The following is a 25,149-nucleotide window of genomic DNA, read 5'->3' as shown; positions in this document are numbered from 1 at the left end:
TGTTACTCTGATTTCTTATCCATATTATTTGTTAATTTTTTTTTCCTTTTACTTTCTTTCCATTCAATGTGATTTTGACAGAGTGGTTTCTCTTGTCTCCAGCTTCTCTGAGTGCTCACATTCAACAGGACAGGAATTTCCCTGGCCCCTATTCCTGGCATACACGAGCTTTTTACAGACAGTGACAATGACATTGTTAAACATTCCCATGAGGAAGAATAATATTCATGTCCCCTTTCACTGGAATAAAGCCTACTGCTGTGTGGATTCCTTGGCAAGCCAAAGAGTAGACCTAGATCATCTTAACTCCTAATTTTTGGTCTTGATTACAAAATCCACGTTCCTCTATTCCAGAGTGCTTAGAGATAACTGAATTAGGGTCTTTTCCCTGCTCATCTTCAGCTTGAGGGAATAGAAGATCACGTTTTAAACAAGGTTAAATTTCAATTAAAGAAATACAGCCCAGGCTATGCATTTTCTGCAGTCCAGTGGGATATTAGGTGTGTGATGGGGAGCACAGTAATTCCTGTCTTTGCATGACTTCAGTGAAGTCACTGCCAACAACACAAGTCCAAATATGTAATAGCTGAAATATTCCCAACTCCTCCACGTGTGTGCCCTCTCTTGCTGACTGTCAATAGCAGGGATGTGCCTGCTGGCAAGTGCTCTGAAAACCAGATTACCTAAATTTAGCCAATAAATGGATTATGAATTCAGCACATGTTCCCACTCTTGTCACAGCTAATCATAAATTCATAATTTCAAGCTACATTCAACCCCAGATCAACTCCTCTGTCTTCAAAATAAATTATATCCCAGTATAAAGCAAGGTAAACCAAAAGTGTCCTGGAATAGGTTGCTTGAGTGTTGGGAATTAGGTGCTGTAGTGAGGAAGATTCAGAGCTGATGGGCCATAATGGCAGAAAGACCTTTACAAGTCCAAAATGAGAATAATGGCAGAAGTCATTCCAAGGCCTTTTGAGGTCTGTGTGATGCCCGTTGCATTATCCTGAGTTACTGTCAAGGGGTTTAACTCAAACAGTTAAATCTGATTTCTGCCTCCACTTTTACTTCCAGCCCCCTGGATTCATTGCCTCCATTCATCTGCTGCTTTTCCTTCTCCTTTGTTCCACACATCTGTGAATGTGCCAGTTCCTTTCTGGCCTTTGGCTGCAGATGCAGCTTCCTTTCCCTGCCTGGTTGGAAATGCTGAGGATTTGCCTTCAGCTGGAGGCAGGGCAGACCTGGTTGTAGAGCATGAAAAAGCTGGGTTGGAACTTCTTCCCCAATTTCCTGACAGAGTTCTGTGTCCAAATACTCAGATTTTGCCTTTTAGTTTAAATGCATCACTTGCTAATGCCTGCAAGGGTTAAGGATAAACTCTGGTGTTCATGGATGCCTGATTCAGTGGAAATGGATGTTTTATATTTGCTTTCACATGTGAATGGATTTGCTCTCACAACAGCTATTTCTTTGTTTCACACAAAATTCACAGGCATGACATTTGTTCACGTTAGGCTTGCACTGGATCAAGAGTATTCTCCAAAGTTTGGCATGAATGTTGGCAATTTATTTAATAAAATTTGTCTTTAAAATAGTAATTTTTTTTGAGATCAGAAGCAGATACCCACGTGGTTTGGTCAGTGGATTGCTGTGTTCTTCTGACTGAGGAGTTTAATTTTGAATGTTGGAGGAGCATCAGGAGTGTAATGAAGGCAGGGTTAGATACCAAACCTACTGACATTTTAGTTCTCTGGAGGAGAAGGCTGGAGTGGAGTCCAGGGTGTAGTTTGCTCAGGATGTATCTCCATTAATATTTCACTTTATTAGTGGGCTTTGAAACCAAAGTAATTATTACCAAAGAATGTAAATGTAGAAGTACTGCTGCATAAAACTAAGTGATGCATCTTCAGAAGATAATTCTGTACTAAAAGTATTTGGCTACAGTCCAGAATTCTGCAGACAAAGTTCTTTAGCCAAATGTCTTGATGGGTGGCCTATACCCATAATGTTAATTAACAGAGTTAAAAATAATTCAGTAAAGAGAAGAACAGATTCCTTGTTACTCGTGGTAAAAATGGCAAACTCTGTTGTTGGATAAGAATATTATACTTGCATCACCAAGTGATTTTAAACATACAGATAAATGTGACAAAATATGCCTAATCCCAGGGATTTCTATTTCCAAAAGAGAAAGTAATCTTGAGCTTTTTTTAAAATAAATGTCAGATGCATATTTTTGTAATTGCTTTCAAGTCTGTTTGCCTCAGTAGTGTCTGGACTTCTAAGTCAACATATTTCTGATACCTGTTCAGGCTTCTGCTTTGCTTTTTGTGGTTCTGTTCTCTGCAAACCTACAAATGCAAATGCAGTGGGATTTTTTTTTTTTTGTGGGTGATGGGAAAGGGTTGCAATGCAGTGTAGCAGGAGATGGAATATAAGCCAAAGCCTTTGGTTAATTAAACTCTCACTAATTTCTGCATTTTAATGGCAACAGGTTCCTCATTCCTTCCCACTGTAGTTTTTTCCATCCTCAAAAGTTTTTGTTGTGGCATGTGAGTGAATGTAATAGAAATGTATGAAAAAACATATTTTGTCCAGTGAGACTTTTGGAGGAGATGCTGTGAATATGCTGAAAGCTCCAGATCCTTGGGTTTGGCTTTGCTGTACATCGATCTCGCAGTGATATTCCTTGGTTTTTTGTATTTTTAATCATATTTTCACCATGCCTTTTTTTCTGGTAAGGAAAGTGCAGCAAATTCACCCTAAAAGTAACAGTTTACTGCAGGTGAAACTTCTGTAACTGCATTGCTCAAATGTTTTGAGAGAATTAGAATGAGTGAAATAGTAGATTGTTGTGTACACAGCAATCCTTCAGTGCTCTGGTTTTTGTGCAGACAGGTAGTGGTCAGTGTGAACTGGGAATGAATGAATGTCAAAAATGAATTGGTCAGAATGAATTAGGGTGAGAAGTTAAATGAGAGGAGGAATTGTGACTGTAAATTCTGTAAGTACCCTGGGTGTACTAGACTTCTGTATTTTTTTTAAGTTTTAACCATTAATACAAAAAGTATGCTCAGTTTTACCATAAAATTCCCATAAGCTTATTATAAAGCAGACCAAATGACATTTTGACTTGTGAGCATTGGACTCAATGAAATAGGAGTGTTGGATTGCTGTGGCTGTCAAATGGTGAGAATCAATCCAAGCAACTCTTACAACTCAGAGCAGTTCTGAGAATGAATTTTCACTCCCTCTCCCAGGCTCTTGCAAGGTCCCTTTGTGCAAACACAGAAAGCCCCAAACGAGGTTTGTTTTGAGCTGTGATTCAAACAAACAATTCAGTGTGAGACAGAAACAAGCAGAATAAAAGCCTTCCACAGGGGCTGAGCAGCCTTTCCTGGGAATCCCTCCTGCCAGGAGGAAGATCTGCAGGCACAAAATACAGGGCAAGCTATAAATAAACACTTGAGGAAGCAAGGGAGAGCCTGGCATTGGTTGCATCACCTTTGCCCGGCCGTGTGAGGCTGGAGCATTGCCCCTGGGTGGGTTCTGAGCTTGGGGAGCTGCTGTGGAAGCCCCAGAAAATGCAGCTGCAGCAGGACTGGGCTGCAGGAATGATGTGCGTCCCTGTGCTCCCACAGCCACGCTCCTGAAGCAGGTGGCACCAGGATTTTTAGGCTTTTGCAGTTCATTCACCTCGGTGAGTGGGTGCTGGAGCTTTTTGCATGACCTTGGAGCTGCTGTTTGTGGTGCTCCCCGTGAGCAGGCTCAGCTTTTGGAGCACAGAGGGGCTTGTGAGAGCTCCCGTGGCTCAGCTGCATTGCTGCAGAAAGGGAACATCTCAGCATGACAGGATGACAATTAGGAGAATACTTTTATCAAACATAAGACCTAAAATGCTACTGTAAAAGCTCATTAAAATTGTTTTTAAAAAGAAAGTAAAAGCAACCATGTTCCAAAAGATGGAAGGCAACAGAAAATTCCTGATCCAAGGATGAAATGAGGCCAGTACATTTGCTGGTACAGTGTGAAAGCAGCAGGTTCGATTCTCCATTATTCCCTGGGCTGAAACTCTGCAGATCCATCACTGCCAGTCCTGGGGAGAGGCAGCACTGGATGCTGCTGATTGCACATTCTCCCCTTCATTTTCCTCTTCTGTGAGCTCCACTGTTGGGTGATATGCCAAAGCCTTTCCTTCACTGGGGACTTCAGTTCAAATTTCTTTTGTCTGGGTGCTTGCCTGCAATCACAGGTATTGCTGAAGTTACTGTTTTTAGAGACCCCCTGACAAAGATGTCTGGAGGACATTTGGTATAAATTTACCAGCAGGCTCAAAAGTTTATTGAGACCATGTGCTTGCATGCAGAGAACATGGTCATAAAATCCTGACTTCAGGAGGGGCAGGCTGGAAATTAAAAAATAGATTAAGCTCATAGTAGCTGAAGAAGTTCTCAAATTGAAGCTGAGTTTAAGTAACTTTAAATGCAGTATTTTTAGTATGTGACTAAGTTCTAAATGAGCTAATTTTACATGTGATTAAGAGTAATTTCATAGCAGGATGTCATTGATAGGTTTTGTGATTTTGAACTGATTACTCTGTAGTATATTATACATTGATTTTGTAGCTGAAACATGTTAAAATAAGTTGTTGTAGTTAAATATAAATCTCTGTTAACTATATTTGTATTGTGCTACACTAATTAAGTCTCTGAGAAGGATATGCACCAATAAAGCTAAATTGTAATGTGTTCATTATGGAAGTGAGGGGTTTGGATGATAATTTACAGTTGAAATGTGTTGGCTGCCCAGTGAATTTTCAGTGAGTGCATGTAAACTGCAGCCCCAGGAAAAGCTGGCAGAGGATTATTTTTAGGAAGCCTCCTGCAGCTGGGGGAGGGAAGGAGCCACGTCCAGCCCAGGTCAGGTGGCCAGGTCTGCTGTGGGATCTTGGCTGGAGATTTGTGTTTTTGAAAAGAAAGATCCTTCTGAACCCTAAGTGGTTTTTATAAATGAATGAAAATAGGAGTATACATACAAAATCCCCACAACTGTTCAACTGCCTTGTTTGTTTATTGCCAGTGTTGGTAAATTTGCAGATTTTCTGAGGACCCCACTGCCCACCACCTGTGCTGTTAAAGTATCTAAGAGGGACTTTAATTACATTAGAGGGACTTTAATTACCCATGTATAATGTTACAAGATCAGGAGGTGTGTGAAGGGACTGTGAAGTTTTGGGTCTGGCAAGACAATTTTCTTACGCAGCTTCATAAAGTGTGGCTGTTCTCTGGATATTCTGTGATCAAACTGAGGCTTCAGAGTGAGCCTCCTGATTGTTTTCTTTTGGTGTTTTCATTAGCTCTCCCTAACACCCCTGTGTGTGCCATGAAGAACAGAGTTTGCAGTTAAGGTGTGCAGACTCCTTTTCTTCCCTGCCTTGGAATGGCTTCTCCTCGTTTATTGTGGAGAACTCCTTGTTCCCCTCTGTCCCAGGGTGGGACACTTGAGGATACACACACACTTTGTTATCCCAGACAGGGCTTGGGTGAAACAGTTTGTAAACTGATGCTTTGATTCAGCTCTTCTTCAAGAGGATTATTAAAGCTCACATCTGCAAAAACCCTTGGGTGATTTTGGATAGTGGGAGTTTTAAATGAAGTCATATGAATGAAGGATGATCAATCTTTCATGTTTCTAATGCCAATAAGTATTGTGATGTCATCAAGAATCTTGATCAAGGTCTTGTCATCAAGATTCTTGATCTTGAATCTCATGATGGAGTGGTTTGGTGGAAGAGGTGAGAGGACAGGTTTAGAAATCTGTTTTACCATGATATATTCCCCAAATGGGCATTCCAGACTCCAGGATCTTACCATGTCTCATTAAAATGCAGACATTAGTACGTTACCTGTGTATTTTCAATGCTAACTCTAATTCTCTACCTCTGTTGTTCAAAATTAGTTTCAAAAATAAGGTGTGTGGTGTGTATGAAGTGTGGAATGGCCTTATGTGAGGTTACAAGTACAACAGACTCATTAGTGGCACAGTGGAACAGTTACCAAGGGAAACACTAATTAAAATGGCCAGTTTTAAAAAGCTTTTTGGAGAAGAACATGTCAGATTATAACTTGCTTTATTATGATTAATGTGGCTGTTTCAGTAAAGTTGAACATACCAGAATTCCTCTGTGCTCTCTCAGAGCTCTTTGCTAGGTGGGATCCTTGGCCCTTCTCCACTGCTGCTGGAGCACTTTCCCATCCAGCTCTCTCCCCAGAGCTGAGCTGCTCTGTGTTACCATTCAGGGGTGAGTGGTATCATCCCCAGCTCCCTCCAGACCATCCCTGCTCCTTTTCCCTCATCTCCCTGAGCCTGCTGTGATTGAGCTCAGGCAGGGAAAACAGCACGAGGCAGGACTGGACAGGTCAAAGCAGAGCTGCTTTCATTAGACTAAAAAAAAAACCCCAACCAAACCCCAAGCCTGGCCCTCAACCAACTCTTAGGATCAGAAAGGTGTTGAGCCACTTCCCAGTTTCAATCTGATTGGAGCCAAGCCTTGCAGACACTTGGGAAGCTGGAGCTCCACTGCTGCTTAATTGCTTCTTGTTTTGAAGGATAATTAGGAACTTTACTTAAAAATAGTAACTTTAGTGTTCAGTCCATTAAATTTGTCACCAACATAATTTCATTAGACTCCCAGCTGTTTTCTTACTGGAATTGTGAACTAAAAATAGGTGGGATTTCTGCTGTTGTGTGCAGAGGCTGGTACCTCCATTGCAGCTGTAACTTTCCCTAATGATGTGAAATGTGTTTGTTTCCCTCAGAGCTTTCTTCTGGGCTGTATTTCAGAAGGTCCTGCTAATTATGCCAAAATTGTGCACTGTGGTTTTCTGATAAAGTCACGTGGCACTGAAGAATATGAAACTGATTTCCCTCAAGACAAGTCTTACAAATGGAAGGTTGATGCCGCACCCAGTGCATTTTTCTTTTTCTACAGTCTGCAAGAGATGTTTGTAGTAGTTGAACAAATACCTTTCAAAAACAAACAAACACTAATGAACACAGGTTTGTTACTATTATTATGAGGGGTGTGATTTACTTTCTCAGTTCAGTTCTCATGAGCAGTCCCTTTGTTGTGCATAATTGAAATCACAATGTAGATTGTGAGATAATGTGACAATTACCGTGTTTATATTGTGTGAAACACGGTGTTTTTTTGAAGCAAACCTCTGTAATTACCAGAATCTGTACAAGCACATGCTGCTTTTATACATACATGGTTTACAGGGTGAATCAGGTTGTAATATCCATGTTTAAGCAATGGGGTCTGAACTGTTTCACATTTATTCTTGACGTCCACACCACAAGGCATCATAATGAGAAAGGTGAAACAGATTTTTCTCTGCAGAGTTAGGTCTGTCTATGTAAGTGTATGGCAGTTTCCCTGTATGCTTTCTTAGAAACCAGTGATTACTGGTTTGGAAGGGACCACTGAGGCCATCTGGTCCCACCTCTGCTCAAGCAGGGTCCCCTCAAGCACTTTCCTCAGGGTTGTGTCCAGACAGCTTTAAAAAGTTGCATTTTTTGACTCTGATGTTAGTCAAAGATTTTTTTTCCCCCTTGGGATACATTTTGACTGTAACTCCACTGAATATATGCAGTTTGTGCTGATACAAATGAATGTAGGTAACAGGAGGAAGTTTTGCTGCAGAGCAGTGTGGGGCTTGTGGGGTTTTTTAAAGGCTTGATGTTTGGAGCCATAACCAAGAAAGTCAGTGACCCAAATGTAAATTATGTAGGCCTTAAGGGTTTTTTTCTTCCCTACTCTGTTATCTTTAAGCAAAGAAACTGAAAATCATAAGATATGTTAGTAAAACAGGTCTCTCCAATGGAAGTGAGCTCATTCAAAGGAGGGAACTTTTCTTCCTTAATTCAAATGAAGGATATGCTTATCTGCAGAAGTACTCCAGTGGTGTTCCCTCAAAGCCTGGATTTAGATGCAGTGTGTAATTCTGGCACGCTTTATTAGCATCTCAGATCTTTTTTAATTTCTCATCTGCTTGTTGGCAGTGTGTTCCCTGGGCTTCCTGTGCGTGTGCGTTCCTCCAAAGCAGAAAAGTGCAGTTTCACAAGCTGGAAACGTGGGTGGGATGGCGTGAGGGAAAAGTGCTGCTTGGAAAGCTCTGCACCTGCCACTACTTCTGAGCATCCCCATCCGTGCAGGGCACAGTGCGTGCAAGATGCTGCAGAAACCTCTTAGGCAGCAAAATGTAGAAGAAAAGCAGGAGTGGCTATATTTAGTAGTCACATATTACTAACTTCTGTGTAATGTACCAGTTGCTGTGCTCAGACACCCCTTTTTTGTGGTGAATTAATAATTTGCTGCTGAGGACAGGAAGTGGAGTTAAAGTGCTGTTGTGTGATAAAAGCTGTGTTTCACATATGGTTATGGTGTTTATAGACTGTGTATGTATAAATAAGCACCTGATATGGGGTAGGTAATGTAGGAACACACCTCCCTTTCACAGAACCTGTGAGTGTTCTCTGCAGACTTTCTCCTGACCCATCTGCTCTGAGTCTCTTCCACCTTGAAGCCTTTGCTGCTGTTGTTAGTGTAAGGCACGATCCGGAAGCTCTAATTATAGTCATGCAGAACAAATGGAAATCCTGGAATTGTCTCCAGCGCTCTGGAATCCCTGAGTTGCCAGTTGCAGGTATCAGAGCAATAGGTGAGCCAGCCCAGGATTGTTCCCCTGGAGCTGCCTCATGCCTCCACTTCCCAGCACAGCTTTGAATTACACATTTATTTCCAGATCCGTGGGCTGTGACTGATGGCCACTAAGTTTTAGAAATATATTTGAACCTAGACTGCAATCTGAAGGGTGCTGTACATCATTTAGTGCTTCTTTAGACAATCTAAGAGGCTTGCTGGGTTTATGTCTTTTTGCAAAATAACAGGCTTGGATATTGGGCAGCCAGAAGCCCCAGCTGGGACTTAACAAATGTTGATGTGGGAATATTTGGGGAAGAGAAATACCATTTTAGACCCCTTCTTGTCTTTCCCACAGCAGCAATTATACCCATGGCTTTTAGTGTCTTTTTTAGTTCAGTTCTTCTCCTGAGACTCTTTAAATGTTTCTTTCATGTAGAAGAGGAAATTTGTAGTCTGTTAATGAGTAATTTAGGTTTAGGTTTTCATCCATTTGAGATGCAAACATGAGACACTGCCCTCTGCAGACAAAGAGATGTGAAGATGTGCTTGTCTTCTACTGGAATCATGGCTTTTAGTCATCCAGTGGATTTTGGACATTTTTTGGAACTTCAGTGGATACCTTGGGCTCTTCAGGTTGGCTTTTCCTTCCCTTGGATTCCCTGCTTGCCTGGCTGTGATTGAGTGCAGGGGATGGGGAGTCCACCCACTGGTGGTGCAAAAATGAGTTGTTGTTCATAGCTCTGTGATACATTATTTTCAGTGAAATAAACAAAAAACCCCCATAAACCAGTATCAGTGGAATTTCAGAATTAATGCCCACTGAGATGAAGTTCTTCCCCACCTGCTGGTGTTTGTTCCATGCTCCCTGCACAGGTAGAGCTCACTGCACATTTGGTACTTGCTTCACGACCACAGTGGGTAGAACCTTTCTTCCTTTTGTTGTTCTCCTTGCCCCCATCCCCACAGGAAAGGTGGGACTGGAGTTGAGGTTTCCAGAGAGCATGGCTGGAATTTGAAGTGAGCAGTTTTGTCCAGGGTAGCTCACTCAGAGGCTCTCTCCAGCCTCAGCTGAAGGGTGGTTTGTGGTCAGGGCAGTGGCACAGCCTGGGAGCACAGAGAGCTGTGTCAGAGAGGGAAGGGGCTGGGGGAAGGTTCCCTGCCCAGGCTGTCCCAGTGCTGGGCCTCTGTAAAGGCTGCCAGCAGGGAGGCCAGTGAGGATGCTGAAGGGTGGTGTGTCTGTGTCACCTCTGGGGCCTCCTGAATCTTAATTCAGTTTTAATTCTTCTAAGGTTCCAACTCACGATAGAACTGTGCCTTCTGCTGCTGAGGGGCTTTTGGGGTTGTAATGCTGAAATAGTTATGTTCTGTGAATAATACATTTAGGAATTGTTTAAGTGATTACAACACTTTTATATAGGTAATAAATAGAGTCAATGAAGCTCGTTCAAAAGAACTAATTCTACCTGAAGCAGCTGAACGACTTCCTCATTTTAACATTGCAAAAGAAGCCAATAAGGGATTTAAGAGTTGTCCCAAAATTCCCCATCCCTCACCCACACCCCTCACTCCAGTCCTGTCTGGATTCCACATTTTGCACCCCTCACTCCCCTCTGTGAACCAGGGACTGCCATGGAAAACCTGAGACTCTGGCTGAGAGAGGAAACAGGAGGAGGTTGTGCCTTGTCAGGGATTTTACTTTTCCTGTGCACACTTCATTCTAAATTCTCTGTGACTCTAGCACTAAAAGCGCACAGCTTAGACAAGTCCGCATGAAAAAACACATTTTGCAAATGTTAGAATATGTTTTGTAAATACAAAGTCTGTCCTACTGTGTTTTACAGTCATTTGAATGACTAGAGCTTTTAGTACTATTTTAAGGTCTTTTATAGCCAGCTGTGTCTTTTCAGAGGTGAGATTTAAAGTTCGTATTTTTGTAATGATTTAAATTCTGCTTCAGAGTGAGTTGAGTCAAGTTAGGTCAGTGGGGAAGAGGGGGGAAGGCCAAAATATTGTATTTAAAAGATTCTAAAATGATTTGTCATGTCCCTTGTTAAATTAGGGCTGTTTGTGAGTCTTTGTAAAGCCACATTATTCTACGTGGTGTCCATTTTAATTGCAGGCTTAAAAGCACTAAATACCCAAATGCAGTTTGTGGGAGCTCTGCATAGGCAGTGGCTGTGTTGATGCTGTCACAGACACATGAGTAAGCAAAGATGGAGGGTCTGTATTAGATTTTCCTTTTAATAGTAGCAAAACACTCCACAAAAAGCAGAACCATGAAACTGGATGACTGAAAGGTTTTTCATGGGGAATAAGAGGCCTTCACTATTCCAGAACCATGGTGACTCCCATGAATGGCTTTTCCACCGAAGCAGTGTGGTCACCTTTATTATTTACCTTTGATTTTGGCTTCAACTTTGGTTTCTTGTTCCTTTTATCTGCCTGAGTGTAATGTGTGCCAGGGACAGACAAGCACTTAAACTTGACTTCTTCATTTTGTTGTATGGCAGAACACAGAACCAGATACTTGCTTTTCACTGTAGCCAAAGATGAGTGTCCCTGCACTGCTCAAAATTCACAGCATAAAATGTGGTTGCAGCTCTGGGTCATTTGCCTGGTTTAAAATGATATTTTTTTAATCTGCCTGGTATTGAATTTAATGATCAAGCAAATGTTTTCAAGAAAAAGAAAACAAATAATAACTGTATTATGATAACTCAGTTCCAAATGAGGGGTGTGCTCTTTACAGATGCTTTCAACTCCAGTTTGTGCCTCTGCTTTTTCAGAGGCCTGGAGTTGTTTTTGCTGGGTTGAAAGCAGAACATTTAAACAAGGACAGGGGGAAGCCACATTGCTCTGGGGAGAGCAAAAGCTGGAATGTGAGTGCTGTGAGGTGTGGGACTGTCAGCCCAGCAGGTACAGGCAGCTCCTCGGTCCCGTCCCAGGCCCTTCCAGCCCCATCACGGGACAGAAATGAACATTTCAGTGTCCTGTCAGCAGCATCAGAGTCACACTCACTGCCTTTTTGCCAGAGAACCCAACTTCCTAAGTACTGAACAAAAACCTCAGCTGGGATGGTGCCTAAGCAGACAAGATTCCAGCTCTGGATTTATATCTTGCATCTAAATATACACAAACTATTTTTGTGAAGATCTTTGTACCAGTGTATTTAAATAGGGATGTGAAGTCCTCCCTCAGCACCCTGCTCAGAGCCCAGCAGAGCTTTGTCTTCCCATTGTTTGGGCTCATCTGGGGCCTGATTCCTTCCCTGAGCTATCGCTGCTTCCTTAATTCCTGCGGAAACTCGGGCTTGGTTCAGAATTCCTCTTCTGTCACGTGAGGTCCTGTCAGCTCCACTGAGCCTCCAAAATTCCTGTTCCAAATGATGTTTCCCATTTTCCCAGTAGTAATTGGGGAAGTGCCTGGTTCTGTGTTCTCCCTGTTTAGGTTTAGGTTTACAAGCCACACACAAGCTGAAAAAATGAGGGAACTGTCTGAACCTTCATTTTATCTGGTTTTGCAGATAGCTCTGTTTCTTCAGTTTAGGGAAACTAGTATGGAGTATTAAGCTTGTTAATTCTTTTATCATCTAAATGCACTTTTATTAATATTTTTAATTGTTAACATATTTTTTTATTTATTAGTGATGTCATTAATTCTTCAGCTGAAATCAGTTCTACTGATTTGATGGCACTGGAGGGAGCTACAGACCCTGAGGACAAGATTCATAAAAATACTTGGCTGAAACACAATTAGGTTCACCTGTTTTAATTGCTCAGAGCAGCCTACAGTAGAGGACTTACACCTATAACATACACAGGCTGTTGCCATTTTAAAAATGGCATCTGGGATTGAAGGAAGATTTCATATCCTTATTTGAAATCAAATATGGGGAATTTCAAACAAATTCATATTCAAATTTCATTTTAAATTCTTCATTCTGAAACTTTACTTAAACAGACTCCTTAGTCTAAGTTAATAGCAAATATTCTTAAACCTAAGAAGATCCTTATTGAACCTGACAGATTTAAATTATATTAGATTGTGAAAAATTATTAAATTTCAAGTTTCTCTCCAAGTTCAGTCCCCACGGAGCACAGGAGGGATGCAGTTTTTGGTCTCTTCTGCAGTATAGAAGGTCTGTGACTTTAGCTTACAGTTTAAAAAGGTTTAAAACAGGAAAATGGTCATCCCATGCAGTGTTTGCTACTCCACAGCCTCTCCCCCTCATCCTTCCCCCAGACAAAATGAGAAAGTTTGTCTCTTGTATGGGCCAGAAAGGGCTAGCTTGTAGTCATGTATGAGTTGCTTTCTTAAGGAAGAAAAAAAAAAAATTATATGATTTAAATCAAAACTTGCAGCTGGTGACAGGCTCTTAGACTAACTTGGAGTATCTTTATAAAAACCAATAAAATAAATTAAAGTGCATTATCCAAAATCCTTCTGTGCAAGCTGCTGCTCCTGAGGCGTGCCTTGTTCAGATGCAGGGAGCAAACTGGATGTGGGCAAAGGCAGGGGAGTTTACACACAGCTCCAAGCATGGGTGGAAGTAACTCTACAATTTTTAGCAATGAAAATATCCATGTAGGGACCTAAAGGAATCCTGTGGGCTGATGGTGCAGCTTGCAGGGAGTGCACACACGGTGCCTTTTTGGCAGACAGAAGAGATTTTACTGTGGCTTAATGCTTATTATAGTTGCAGTTTCTTGATCACCATCTGCAGTCTCTATTGGTTTTTGATAGAGCAACTAGGATTTTATATTTTGGGAGTGGTGTTCTCTGTGTTGTATCACGCTGACTTACTACTTCCAGTGTCTGTGAAATAACCAAGTCTCACAACTTCAGTCTGGTTCCTGAGCTGCTGCTTTCCTATGCTGGAGGAAATATTGAATCTCCTCATTATACAAACGGCTTCTGTTGAGTAATATTGACAAATACACTGAATAACATTTTTGACATAACATTCTGTTCCCACACAGATAATTTGGATGTAATTGAATGGGTTGATCAAGAGCCTGTGCTAAAAATACGACATTTTCTCACCCACTGAGTGGGAGAAAGTGCTTGCTCCAGAGGCAGTGGGGCAGCACAGAGCTTTGGGAAGTGGGGTGGGATGTGCTGTGGTTCTGCCCCTTGCTGAGGGTCCAAAGGGATGATGCTGAGAGCAGCCCTGCACAAGGATTTGGGAGCCCTGTCCCTCTCCAGGCTGCTGGAGGCACACAGAGCAGCCTGAGACCGATTTTAGCTGGAGCAAAGGCTCCAGCCCAGCCAGGATCCCCGTCAGACCCGCAGCAGCACTCCCTGCACTTCAGCCAAAAACCTACAGAAATACTTGTGGGGGGGAAGATTTGAGGATCTCTTTTCTTCCCTTCTGTTTTTCCTTATTTTAATGGTCTCCTGGGCAAAAGGCTGCATTGTTACAGTTTCAAAAGCAGGGTGGTTGTGCTGCAGACGGGTGGGGAAAAGAAAGAAAAATAGACCTTAGAGAAAGGCTGGCTGTTTAGTATGCAATAAAGTGACTTTTATACCTCTCCCAATCTCCTATCAAATAAATCTCGTGCTAACAAGCAATCAAACCCGTTTCCCTGCCCTGCTCTGCACAGCCCGAGCCACATTGTACCTTTCCAGCCTTTGAAACTGCCTGTGCCTATTTTTATTTGTCAGGCCGGGGCTGGGCTGGCCCCATTCCAGATGTGTCTCACAAGATTTGGTGCTGATGAGCTATTTATAGCCCTGTGGTTCCATTGTCATGGCAACCGTGCTAGAGGCCAAGGCGGCTGGGAGCTATTTCTGGACTTGTGCTGTAATGTAAAACTGATTGGGAAAGTTAGTGCATCCTCTAAGCCAGACTAACTTTAGACAGGCAGAGAGAGGGGGGGGGAAAGGAAAAAAGAGACAACTACAACCTCTTTAAATAGATTTTTCTCTTTCTCCTACCTTTTCCCCATTTCCCTTTGGGAGTGCTGGCAGCGTTTGAAGGGTGCTTTGCCTGCTGCTGGGTTTGTCTGAAATTCATTCATGCCTCCCGGGGTTGTGCTGCTTCAATCGGGCACTTTGGGAAGCTGCCTGCGGAACCAGCCTCGTTTTTAGGGCAAGGTTTGAACTTCCCAGAGACACAAAACTAAAGGGGCTTTGCTGGCACATCCTGGTTTTTTGGGATAGCTGCAGTTCTTTGTACCCCATAGTTTTAATACTCTATTTTTTGTGTGTGCTTCATGTTCTCCACGCCATATAAGGAACTGTAACCTTGATTACCACAAGATGATTCCAAATATATGGAGTCATACTTTTCAGCTTTCTCATTATTTGCTTCAAAATTAGACCCATGGTGCCCCTCCGCCTCCAAGTGGCTGGAATGCTCGAGGTTCTTCTGGAATTACAGCAGGGGCCGCTCTCAAAATCACTTTTCTGGGATATGTATGCATTGACACCATCTCTAATTAAATTCTGAGCTTTAGACTATTTGAAAACCTTTCTTACAGTTTCAATAAGGAAATCATCATAATGCTTTGACTTGAAACTGGAAATCAAAAAGTATTTGCAGCTTCTTGAGAAAGTTTTCTGGAGACTTTAGGTTTACTTCTGTTCACGTTTTATGCTCCATTTCAAGGTTCATTTCCAACATAAATCTGGTTTTCAATGGGATCCTTATGTCTGAGGACTGACATGGAGAATGTTGTTACAGGGACATCGTACATGGGATGGTTTTAGGTGCAATATAGTGCTCTCCTAATTATACCAATAATACTTGGTACAGTACCGTGCCTATGTCCCTGTCTCTATAAAGGTTTTTTTCTCTTTCCTAATTGTAAAGTTGTTAAAGTAATTACAAAGGTTTTGTAATTTATTTTCTCACTCCTTATCTAGTTTTGTTTAGGTAGAAAAAAGAGCTGTGCCTTTCTGAGCATTTTCAGTTTTCCAGCAATGTTTGTGGCACATTTTTAGTGACTACCTCAGCAGTAAAATCTCCCCCTTTGCAAATAATAGAAAATACCACTACATCTGTAAAAAATAGTCAAAACCTACTGGTGTCCCAACTTAGATTTTTAACTTAATTTGAGGAAAAACCTGACAAGTTTGGTTCCATGTGCTGCCCATGTTTGCAGGACACTGTAAATATCAGCAGATTGAACATTTGCTTGTTTTATTTGTATCGTTCCTGTAAATCTGCCTGCAGTTCTGCTCCTCTTGCAAAATAGACCAGCTGAAATCTTTATCACCAGTTTAAGGAATAGGATTCCCTCTTCTCCCCTGCTTGCTTTGAGCAGCAGAAAGGGACAGAGTTGAGGGACAGTCAATTTGTTCACACACAAATGGCTTTTTAAAAGGGAGCTTTCTATCTTTGTGCTCATCCTGTGTCTCTGGCTCAGCTTAGACAGCATAGCTGAAGAAAGAATTTATCAAATAGTTAACTGCAGAGCTCTTAGAAAGATTTGCTGAATAACATAAAGGATTATGGCAAGGACTAAAAAGGCAGGAAAGCAGCAGTAAAGCATGGTCTGTTCTGAAAAATAAAAAATGCACTCTTGTTTACAATAAACACTCTTAATGTTGAGTTAAATTTCAGCTTAAAACTACTTTGAGTAGTACTTTGTAGTTCTGCTAGAGTGTAGATAAATAAAAATCCGCTGGGCATTTGCACAGTTTGGTCTTGAGGGTGATCTGTAAAAAAACATTAATTTCTTTCTGGTCATAGAAACCTGAATTGGAAAGACTGTTTTAGAGGGGATCAGGGGAAATGCCAGCATAATTCTTAGTAAAATCTTGATAATTCTTAGTAATATTCTGGTGGGTTCTTAGTAATATCTTGGTAGAAACATATGACTCAGTGGAAATGAAAAATGGAAAATCATTTCCACTGACTCAAGGGACTTGGGGCAATTAACTGCTCTGTGCCTGCCTTTAAAATAGGGTTATGCCATGTGTGCATTCTGGGGTGTGATGGTGGAGGCAGGAAATGCAGCCTCAGTGAAGGCAGGCAGGAGCTCCAGTCTGATTTACTGTCTGTAAAATACCTCGAGGCTTTCAGAGGCAGGGAGCTTCACAAATGCAGAGTTTCAGTGCTACTGTTGAAGCTTATAAGTTATAAATAAATGTTGTCTTTAGTTGGGATTGAAATCTTGATTTCATGAAGTGTCTTTCTGACACTGAAGATGAGATCTAATTGTGTCTTTTAAGGGAGACATTTTATATGGAAATTCAAGTTATGACTTGACCAGAAAAAAAAAAAAAAACGTGATGGAAATAAAGCTCTTCAAATATAGGTGTGTTGTCAGTTTGAAGACACCTTTCCAGTGTTGTTCTAGGCTGAAGACAAAAGCTCTTTCTTCAGAGGAAAAAAAAAAAAAATAATTCCTGTGAGCCAACCATTTTGTCAGATGAGAGGGAGAAACATTTCAGTTGCTGTTTATTGAGGAGGCTGTCAGGAAATGCTCGAGGAAGGAGCTGAGTTCCCTCCCGAGCTGCCCCAGCCCGTGAGGCTGTGCTGCTGCTCAGGTGCAGGGTTCTGTGTGTCACACACCTTTCCAGCAGGGAAAACAAGCTGCACTTCTTTGTCTGCAGCAGCAGCTCTGTTCACTCAGGAAATACCCTCCATAGGGATAAAGCAGCTCTCTCTGGATGACAGAGCTCCAGAATAACTCAGGTGCTGGCATATATCTTCATCTGAAATCTGGGACGTGGCTTTGACATAATAGGTTTTAGTTAAAACTTGGAAAGAATTGAGGATACCTGTATGGCTTAATTACTCAGACCTGCTGGAGCTAAGGAGAGCCTCTGTGCAGCTCTCTGTGAATCTGCATCCTTAAAATTAAAAACTTTATCTGTCACAAAGATCTGCTTGGAACACTTCGCGTGTGGTTTTCCTTCCCTAAGCTAAAAAAGGGACACAAAAATGCAGCATATTTTTTTATTTCAGATTGTTTTAATTTTTTGTTAATACCTTTTATTTTAATGTCTCAGAGACACAGGTGGTGGTGTCCTAGAGATGCTTCCTCTCAGTGTTGCTGACTACAAATAACCTGAAGGCTTTTGAGGTTTTTCTGTCAGTGTGTGTCAGAGCAGTATCAGTGTTTTATAGCACAGGCAGAGGAGCCTCTTACTACGTGACAGAATTTTGCAGAGCAGTAGCTGATCCTGTTATTTAGTCATGTCCAGAATGTGGCCCAAAGTGAGAATTGGCAGCAATGCTGAATGAATTATTTGCTTTCTGGAAAATAGCTTTTCCATATAATCTCTGGGAAGATTTTACAGAACAAAAAAACAACACTAACTTTGTAACTTGGTTCAAGGCTTGCTCACGGTATAAAATTTGGTTTTGTGGTTTGACAGTTTTATGTGAATTATTTCATCAAGGTCACTTGTGTTTCTCCCTGTAAGTTCACTGCTGACACAGTAGATGGTGGGCACATCTCCAGGAGGCTCAGAACAATCCCTCACAGCAGTGAGTTCAGCACACAAAGTCGTACTCAAGTGGCCTCGCTTGTGTTTTGGGTAGAGCATAGCAAGAATTAAAAATAGAAATTAATGATGGCGAATTTGTGTTTATTTTGAATTGGGCTTTGTTCTCATCTGACTGGATTATTAGTTTAATTTAGTGGATAAATTGTTTGGTTTTGACTAACATTGACTGAGAAGTCTCTGAACTCAGTGTATTGATGTTTTCTGAACTCTCATGCTCCTGCTGTTGCTCCTGATTTTAGGTGTATCAGAGCAGATCAAGTTTCTGCTCCCCTTTTCTCCTCACATTTATTTTTACATTGACCAACCAAAAGAACAATCCCCTTTCTTTACATGTGAGCAAAAAATCAAACTGCTTTTTAACACCTTTAGCCCTTTCTAAAGCTGCTGGAGCACAGGGGGAAATCATGGGACACATCACTGTGCTCCATTTTCCCTAAAATGCCCTGAAAGCAGGAGGGGTTTTCTGGTGTCTGTCACTCAGTGAAAGACTTCCTTCTCCAGGGAGCATTGTTAGGAGTATCAGATGTTGCTGAATGTTAGAGCTTGTCTTGGGGGGAAGAAGAAATATTTATTCCATTTGAATTTGTTTTACCTGGCATGAGCATTGGTGTTGGAATTCATATCTAGTACAGTACTACTGCTCCTATGTGGCTGATGTTTTTCAAGGAAATCATAGGCCTAAAAATAGTCTGCATAAACAACAGTAAGAGGTTTGTACTTTCAGTTCCAGGTTTTAGCAATATCTTGTTGTTATTTTCTAATTTTCAGTTTCCAAAATCCATTAAGCTGATTAACTGAGTGTTTAAAAATAAAACGAAAAAAAAAAACCCAACAAAAAAAAACCCCAAAACAAAACCAAAAACCCACCTCTTGTGGAACCCAGCATAAAATGTTCTGCTTGGATAAATTCATCCAGAAAGGCAGAGTGATTGCAGTAATCACCTTTGTATCTTGATGAACATGTTCTGTTCGGAACATTTTTCAAGCATCCTCCAACTTGTGAAATTGCCACGTGATTCTGAAACTGTGCTCTGAGGGGAGAGGATGGGGTGGAAACACTCGTGCTACTTGGAACTCAGGGCCGTTGTACTTATTTAACATCCTCTGTGTACTGAACACAGAGTTTTATATCTTCCCTTTGGATTTAAAAAAAAAAAAAAAGAAAAAAATTACTTAACAGCTTGGAAGATATGAGGAAAAAAATCCAGTTTGCAAATTGCAGAGCACAGTTTGTCACCACTTTATCCTTGTGAGTCTGTGGCCGTGTCACGTTCCCTGATGGAAATTGATCTTTGCACTTTGTCTCACGTGTTTTTGTAACGTGTTAACTTAAGATACATTTTAATGTGTTTAAAATTCTGTAATTCAGTCTAAACAAAAATTAATTTTCACATGTCTCTGAAGCAAGATCATCTAGAAGAGGGCATTGCTCTGAAGCAGTTGGTAAAATACAGGATTTTTTCCCCCCTTTCCCTGCTCCTTGTTAGGTGTTTTAAGAAGTCAGGTGGGACTGAAACTGGGGCTGAGTCGTGTGGTGGCTTTAGTGGGAGTTTTTTGGGTTTTGATTTGTGAATCTGGGACAGGGCTCCCTTTCCCCCATAGCAGCTGTGGCTGTTGTTAGTGCACATTAAAGGAGGCAGGGAAAACTCACCCTTCCTTTGTGATTTCTGCTTCAGAGAGAAAACAATTCCTGCAGAGGAATTTCCAAGGGAGCTCAAGGCCTATTGGTCTAAAGGCTGATTAATCATTAATGTTAGGGGTGAAGCAGTGCTGGAGTGCAAGGGGCTGAGCAAGGGGCACCTGGCTGAGGACCTGGTGTGGGGCAGTGGGACTGGGGCCAAACTCCATAAAATCTGCATCCTGAGCTGCTGCTGGGCCACCACAGCAAAGCAGAATTCACTAATTCCTTTAGAATGTTGCTTTTTGAGTTGAAGTGAAAGATAATTATGAGGTTATAGTTAATTGGTAAAAAAAAATTAAATACTCCAGAGTATCATCTGTAGGTAGTGCCTAATGAATTTGAACAAAATCTATCTCTTATTACCCATGTAGCCAAGTACTGCTGCTGCTCCAGAAAGTAACTGAAACACTGATACAGCAGCTGACAGAAAAATCAGTGGCCCCTCTCACTCGTACTGAAATTGCTTTAGGGCTTCCATTTATCTAAAGAACTCCAGAGCTGATAAGTTGTTTAAAAATCCTCATTTTACTTTCTGGGGCAGTACATGTGGGCAGTTTGCTTGCGTCGTCGTTTCGGGGTTCACAGCAGCAGCTCCGGGGTGGGATCCTGTGAAGAAATGCCCCAAATTAAAGCCCCGGGTGTTTTTGGTGGGGAGCCGGCGGGAGGGGCTGGCTGGGGTTCCCAGATGGATTCACTGAGCTGCTCTCAGCCCTCTGCCGGCCGCTGCTGGGAATGGTACAAAATCCCCAATTTTGCCTTTCCAGCGTGTGATTTTTCATCGTTTTGTGAGCCTGAGAGCATTAAAATGCACCAGAATTTGCCTGGGAACTGTCAGTTACTAAAGCATCAGAAAGTTTGTCTGGTTTGAGAGTGAGGAGTTTCTCTTCTTTCTTTCCTCTCTGCAGTTTTCTAGACAAGATTGACATAGTCAAACAGAATGAGTACACCCCATCTGACCAGGTACGTGGGGCTTTGGGAGGAGATCACACCATTTATCTGCCCCTTCATCTTTGGGGTAATTAATTCATTTTCTAATCACCATTTCAGCTATTGCCATGCATTTTACGTATTTCATATTCCAGTAAAAATGGCTTGGTCCTTTGGATTATGTTTGTACACATAAATGATGTACAAGGTTACATCACTTAGAAGATTTCCATCGTGTTTCTGTGACACTGACCACTCCAGTGCTGTTCCCTGTTGTTGTAGTACAGCATGGAGAAAAAGGGGTTTATTTCCATTGCTGGATATAGGGAAACTACCAAGTATCTGTGTTGAATAAATGCATTTCCCTTTATGCTTTAGGATCTTCTCAGATGCAGAGTTTTGACATCAGGAATTTTTGAAACCAAGTTTCAGGTGGATAAAGTAAATTTTCAGTAAGTATAATTCTTTCTTCTTTATGTTCTTACAATTTTTAATACAACACAGACAAATACCAAGGTAAACTGGGAGGAGAGCCTACCATATATTCATTGAGCCTACTGTATTTCTCAGTATCAGTGTTTAATAGAAAGGAAGTATTTTATGGTTTTCTAATTTAGTAGTCTGGCTTGAAAATGAAATGCAAATGGTGTGCTTTATTTTAAATCACAAAGAACAAAATGTTTTAAATCTATTTTCTCTGCATGCCTGTGTTCATGGACTGTTTACCCGTTCAGGTTCTTGTAATCCCAGATTCCCTTTAACTTCTGCAACACAGAAGTCCTAAAGTTTCTTACCTTTTCTGTTTGCATGCAGACACAAAAAAGCCAGCACAAAATGATTCTGACTGACTGGATTTATGTTTTTTTCTCAGTATGTTTGATGTTGGAGGGCAACGAGATGAACGCCGAAAATGGATCCAGTGTTTTAATGGTAGGATTAGAATTTCTGGTGGCTTTATAAAATAGCTCTCTGCAGAATTGTAGTGCCTAATCTTCATTTTCTCAACTGTGTGAAATCCATCATCTTTCCATGTAGCTCAATAAGGAGTTACCAAACAGTCCCACAGCACTGAGTTTTTTCTTGACATGTAAGCTCCTGTAACTACATAGAACATCTTCAAGGAGAATGCAGGTGGAGAGGAATTTGAATTTGATAACTGCAGCTTGTCCATTTTTTTTGGCTTCCCTCTCTTCTGTTAGTCAAGTATTTTTGGAGGTGGCTTGGTGCATTATTTGCCAGCCTATACTTTGTGAAGATACTTTATCTTCTTTGTTGTTTGGACAAAATAGCAGCAAAGTTACACAAAAAAGTGTAGAAAAGTTACAGTGAGATCCTACAGAATAAGTAAAGCAGAATGCAACTTGGAATTCATGGCAAATTGCTACAGTTCCTGTCACAGAATCACCTGGACACTCTGTGTGTGTGGAAGGACTGGGCAGTTTTTTCATCTGTGCTGTCAGTAACAGATTTGTTTGGGTTTTACCTCTGCTCCTTCCTCTTCCTGTTACCTCATGGTCTGACTCATCTGTGCTGCTGTGCCTGAGGCAGATGAGCCTGGCAGAGTGAGGGACTGGAGCAGCTCAGGGATCCTGATCCTGGGAATGCCTCCCAGGGAGGAATGGGGCTCCAAGCAGTAAAACACATGCAGGGGGACCACTGCAATCAACCATGAATTCACTGCAGTCTGTTGCTGTTGTTACTGCTCTTTACACAAATCAAAAGTGCTGTTTGTCCTGAGGTGTTTCCCCAAGGACCTCCCTGTCCTTTCCTGATAGCTCATGGTTGTTTCCAATTTTCTTTACACATTTTAAATCTTCTTTCAATTCTCCTCTTGGCTTTCTTCAGTTTCTCCCTCTTGCTCCAGTTCCTTTCTTTCCTACATTTTCTGTCATTCTGTCAACTTCTGTTCAAGGCAGCTTCCTGCCTTGCCTGTCTTCCACAGTTTCTTCACTTTCTTTTTTGATTCCTGGTACTTAAAAAGCTGTCAGCAGCAGCATCCCAGCCTGTTCTCTGCAGGGAGCTGCAAGTCTGGCAGCTTCTTACTGAACTTCATGATTCCTGGGTATTTCTTCTGAAGCTTGGCATTAACTCAAGGGTATTTCTTGCTTTAGATGTGACTGCTATCATATTTGTGGTGGCCAGCAGTAGCTACAACATGGTGATACGAGAGGACAATCAGACCAACCGGCTGCAGGAGGCACTAAACCTCTTCAAGAGTATCTGGAACAACAGGTCTGTGAAAGGCTCTTCTCACTGAGGTTCCTGGTCCTGTCACCACTCGTGGAGGCCTGGCTGGGACAAAGTTCATTTTTTCCATAAGAGCCCACAGAGTGCCATGGTTTAGGTTTTGCCCAAAGCAATGCTGGTAACACACTCCTGCTCTGAGCAGTGTGTGCAGAGCCCTCTCTGTTGCTCACTCTGTCCCTGCAGTCAATCCTCAGGGACACAGGTGGGCAGATCCAGGCTGACCAAGGTGTATTCCATGCCACACAACATCATTCTCTGCATTAAGGGGGGAAATAGAGGATTTTGGGAGGTTCCCCAGCTTGCTGGGTATTGGTCTGCCCACAGGAGGTGGTGAGTGATTGCCTTTGCATCACTTCTTTTGTCTTCTCCTGGCTTTTACTTATCCCTCACTAATTAAACAGTGATCATTTATATTTTATCTTGACCCCCAGATTTTTTTGCTTTCATTCTCTCTTTCCTCCTCCTCCACCCCCTGAGGAGGAAGGTCAGTGAGGAGCTGCCCACCAGGGTTAACAGCACAGGGGGCTCTGTTGTTCCCATCTCCTAGCACAGTCTGGGCTGGTTCTTTGGTCACAGCCTCCCACCTCTAATGTTCATTAATCTCAGATCATTGCAAAGAGCCCTGCACAGCCACTCATTGGTGGTTGCCATATTGAGGCTGAAGTAATTAGTGATGGAGCTGTGCTCTGGGAGGTGGAAATCTCCCCTGGGATGGGTTTGGATTAACAGCACAAAGTGGGGAGCACCTCAGGGTGTGCACACCTGGAATTACACCCTTGGGATTCAGGTATAAAAAAGCCTTTCTAAATCATTGCAGTGTGTCATATGGCCTTGTCTCCAGACATGTTGTGTGACTTACTTTATTTTGAGTTTCTGTATGATCTGGGCTGTGCCTCCTCACAGTGTTTGGTTTCCATTTTGCACAGGTGGCTACGGACCATTTCAGTAATCCTTTTCCTGAATAAACAAGATTTGCTAGCAGAGAAAGTTTTGGCAGGGAAATCTAAAATTGAAGACTACTTTCCAGAATTTGCTCGCTACACTACACCAGATGATGGTAAGGTTTTTAAGTTTTGTTTGCAATTTATCATTTCCTTTTTAATTACATTTGTGATGGCTTTGGTAGCTTCAACTAGGGCTTCAAAACTCTTAAGTAGATGTAATCATCAATGTCTTTTAGCCAAATTGTAGTGTTGAATTTCAGGTACTAATAATGAGAGAGATTCCTGCCTCTTAAATGTTTAATATATTAATAATTTCATCATGACAAAATCCTTTTACTTTGCTGTAGATCAGAGTGTGACATTTTGTCACAAATGTGTCCTCAGGACTCCTCCACTCCTGCCTGTGGACATTTCTCTTACCTGCCAAATTCCTGTTACTGTGGCCATTATAATATTCCCTTTTTCTCCTGAAATCCTGCTGGTTTAATAATGTCATGCTTTGTCTTGTCTCACAGTCAGTTTTGCCAAGTGGATTTCTGTCATATTTGAGCAGAAAACAGAACAAGTTGAGATTTTTAGGTGCTATTACAAGAAAACACCTGTTTTAATAAGATGCTTCTTTTATTATTAATCAGCAACACCAGAGCCTGGTGAGGATCCCAGAGTTACAAGGGCCAAGTATTTTATTAGAGACGAGTTTCTTGTAAGTATTTCCTTTCTTTGCCTATTTCTTCTGTGATTCTTCCCAAACCCAAGCTCTTGCTCACCTTCTGCTATTGCAAAGTGCTGTCACTTCTTGTGTTCTTTGTATTTAACATCCACATTGCATCAACCACTGTTATATTTATGAGCTTTACTACTGTTTCTTACCTGCTTTTTGGATATTTGTTTGTACATAATTAAATAGTAAAAGAATTGGTGAGAATTAAGAAACCCCAAATAGAATGATGAGTGAAGTCCTGCTGTTACTAATGGGGCCAGATTTTTATTCCATGCATTATTTCTAAAGATAGAGACTAATCAAAAGATGCCTCCTTTGTCAGGTATTAATGTTCTTTTCATATTATCTTTCCCATTACTGGTCAACTGAAACTATAATGGACATAGATTTTTTTTCTAATATTGTTACAATTACTTGAAATGGTGAGACTGGCAATCAAATTGTGGACTCATTTTAA

At 41.5% G+C, this 25,149-nt stretch overlaps 1 protein-coding gene across 2 annotated transcripts in view; it reads left to right on the top strand.

Annotated features, from left to right (window-relative positions):
• Positions 1-25,149, top strand: part of GNAS (GNAS complex locus) — a 129,521-nt gene that overhangs the window by 100,114 nt on the left and 4,258 nt on the right. For both annotated transcript variants that reach the window (XM_071446924.1, XM_071446925.1), the window contains exons 6-11: positions 20,759-20,813; positions 21,159-21,232; positions 21,652-21,710; positions 22,892-23,012; positions 23,954-24,084; positions 24,607-24,674. In XM_071446924.1, the coding sequence (XP_071303025.1) occupies positions 20,759-20,813; positions 21,159-21,232; positions 21,652-21,710; positions 22,892-23,012; positions 23,954-24,084; positions 24,607-24,674 (508 nt within the window). The remainder of the gene's footprint in view (positions 1-20,758; positions 20,814-21,158; positions 21,233-21,651; positions 21,711-22,891; positions 23,013-23,953; positions 24,085-24,606; positions 24,675-25,149) is intronic.

The sequence above is a fragment of the Agelaius tricolor genome, unplaced genomic scaffold (genome assembly GCF_023055355.1).
Source record: "Agelaius tricolor isolate 1412-34295 unplaced genomic scaffold, bAgeTri1.0.p SCAF_23, whole genome shotgun sequence".
Classification (NCBI taxonomy): Eukaryota; Metazoa; Chordata; class Aves; order Passeriformes; family Icteridae; genus Agelaius; species Agelaius tricolor.
Note: the sequence above shows the minus strand (reverse complement) of the source record. Positions and strands in the feature narration are given on the sequence as shown.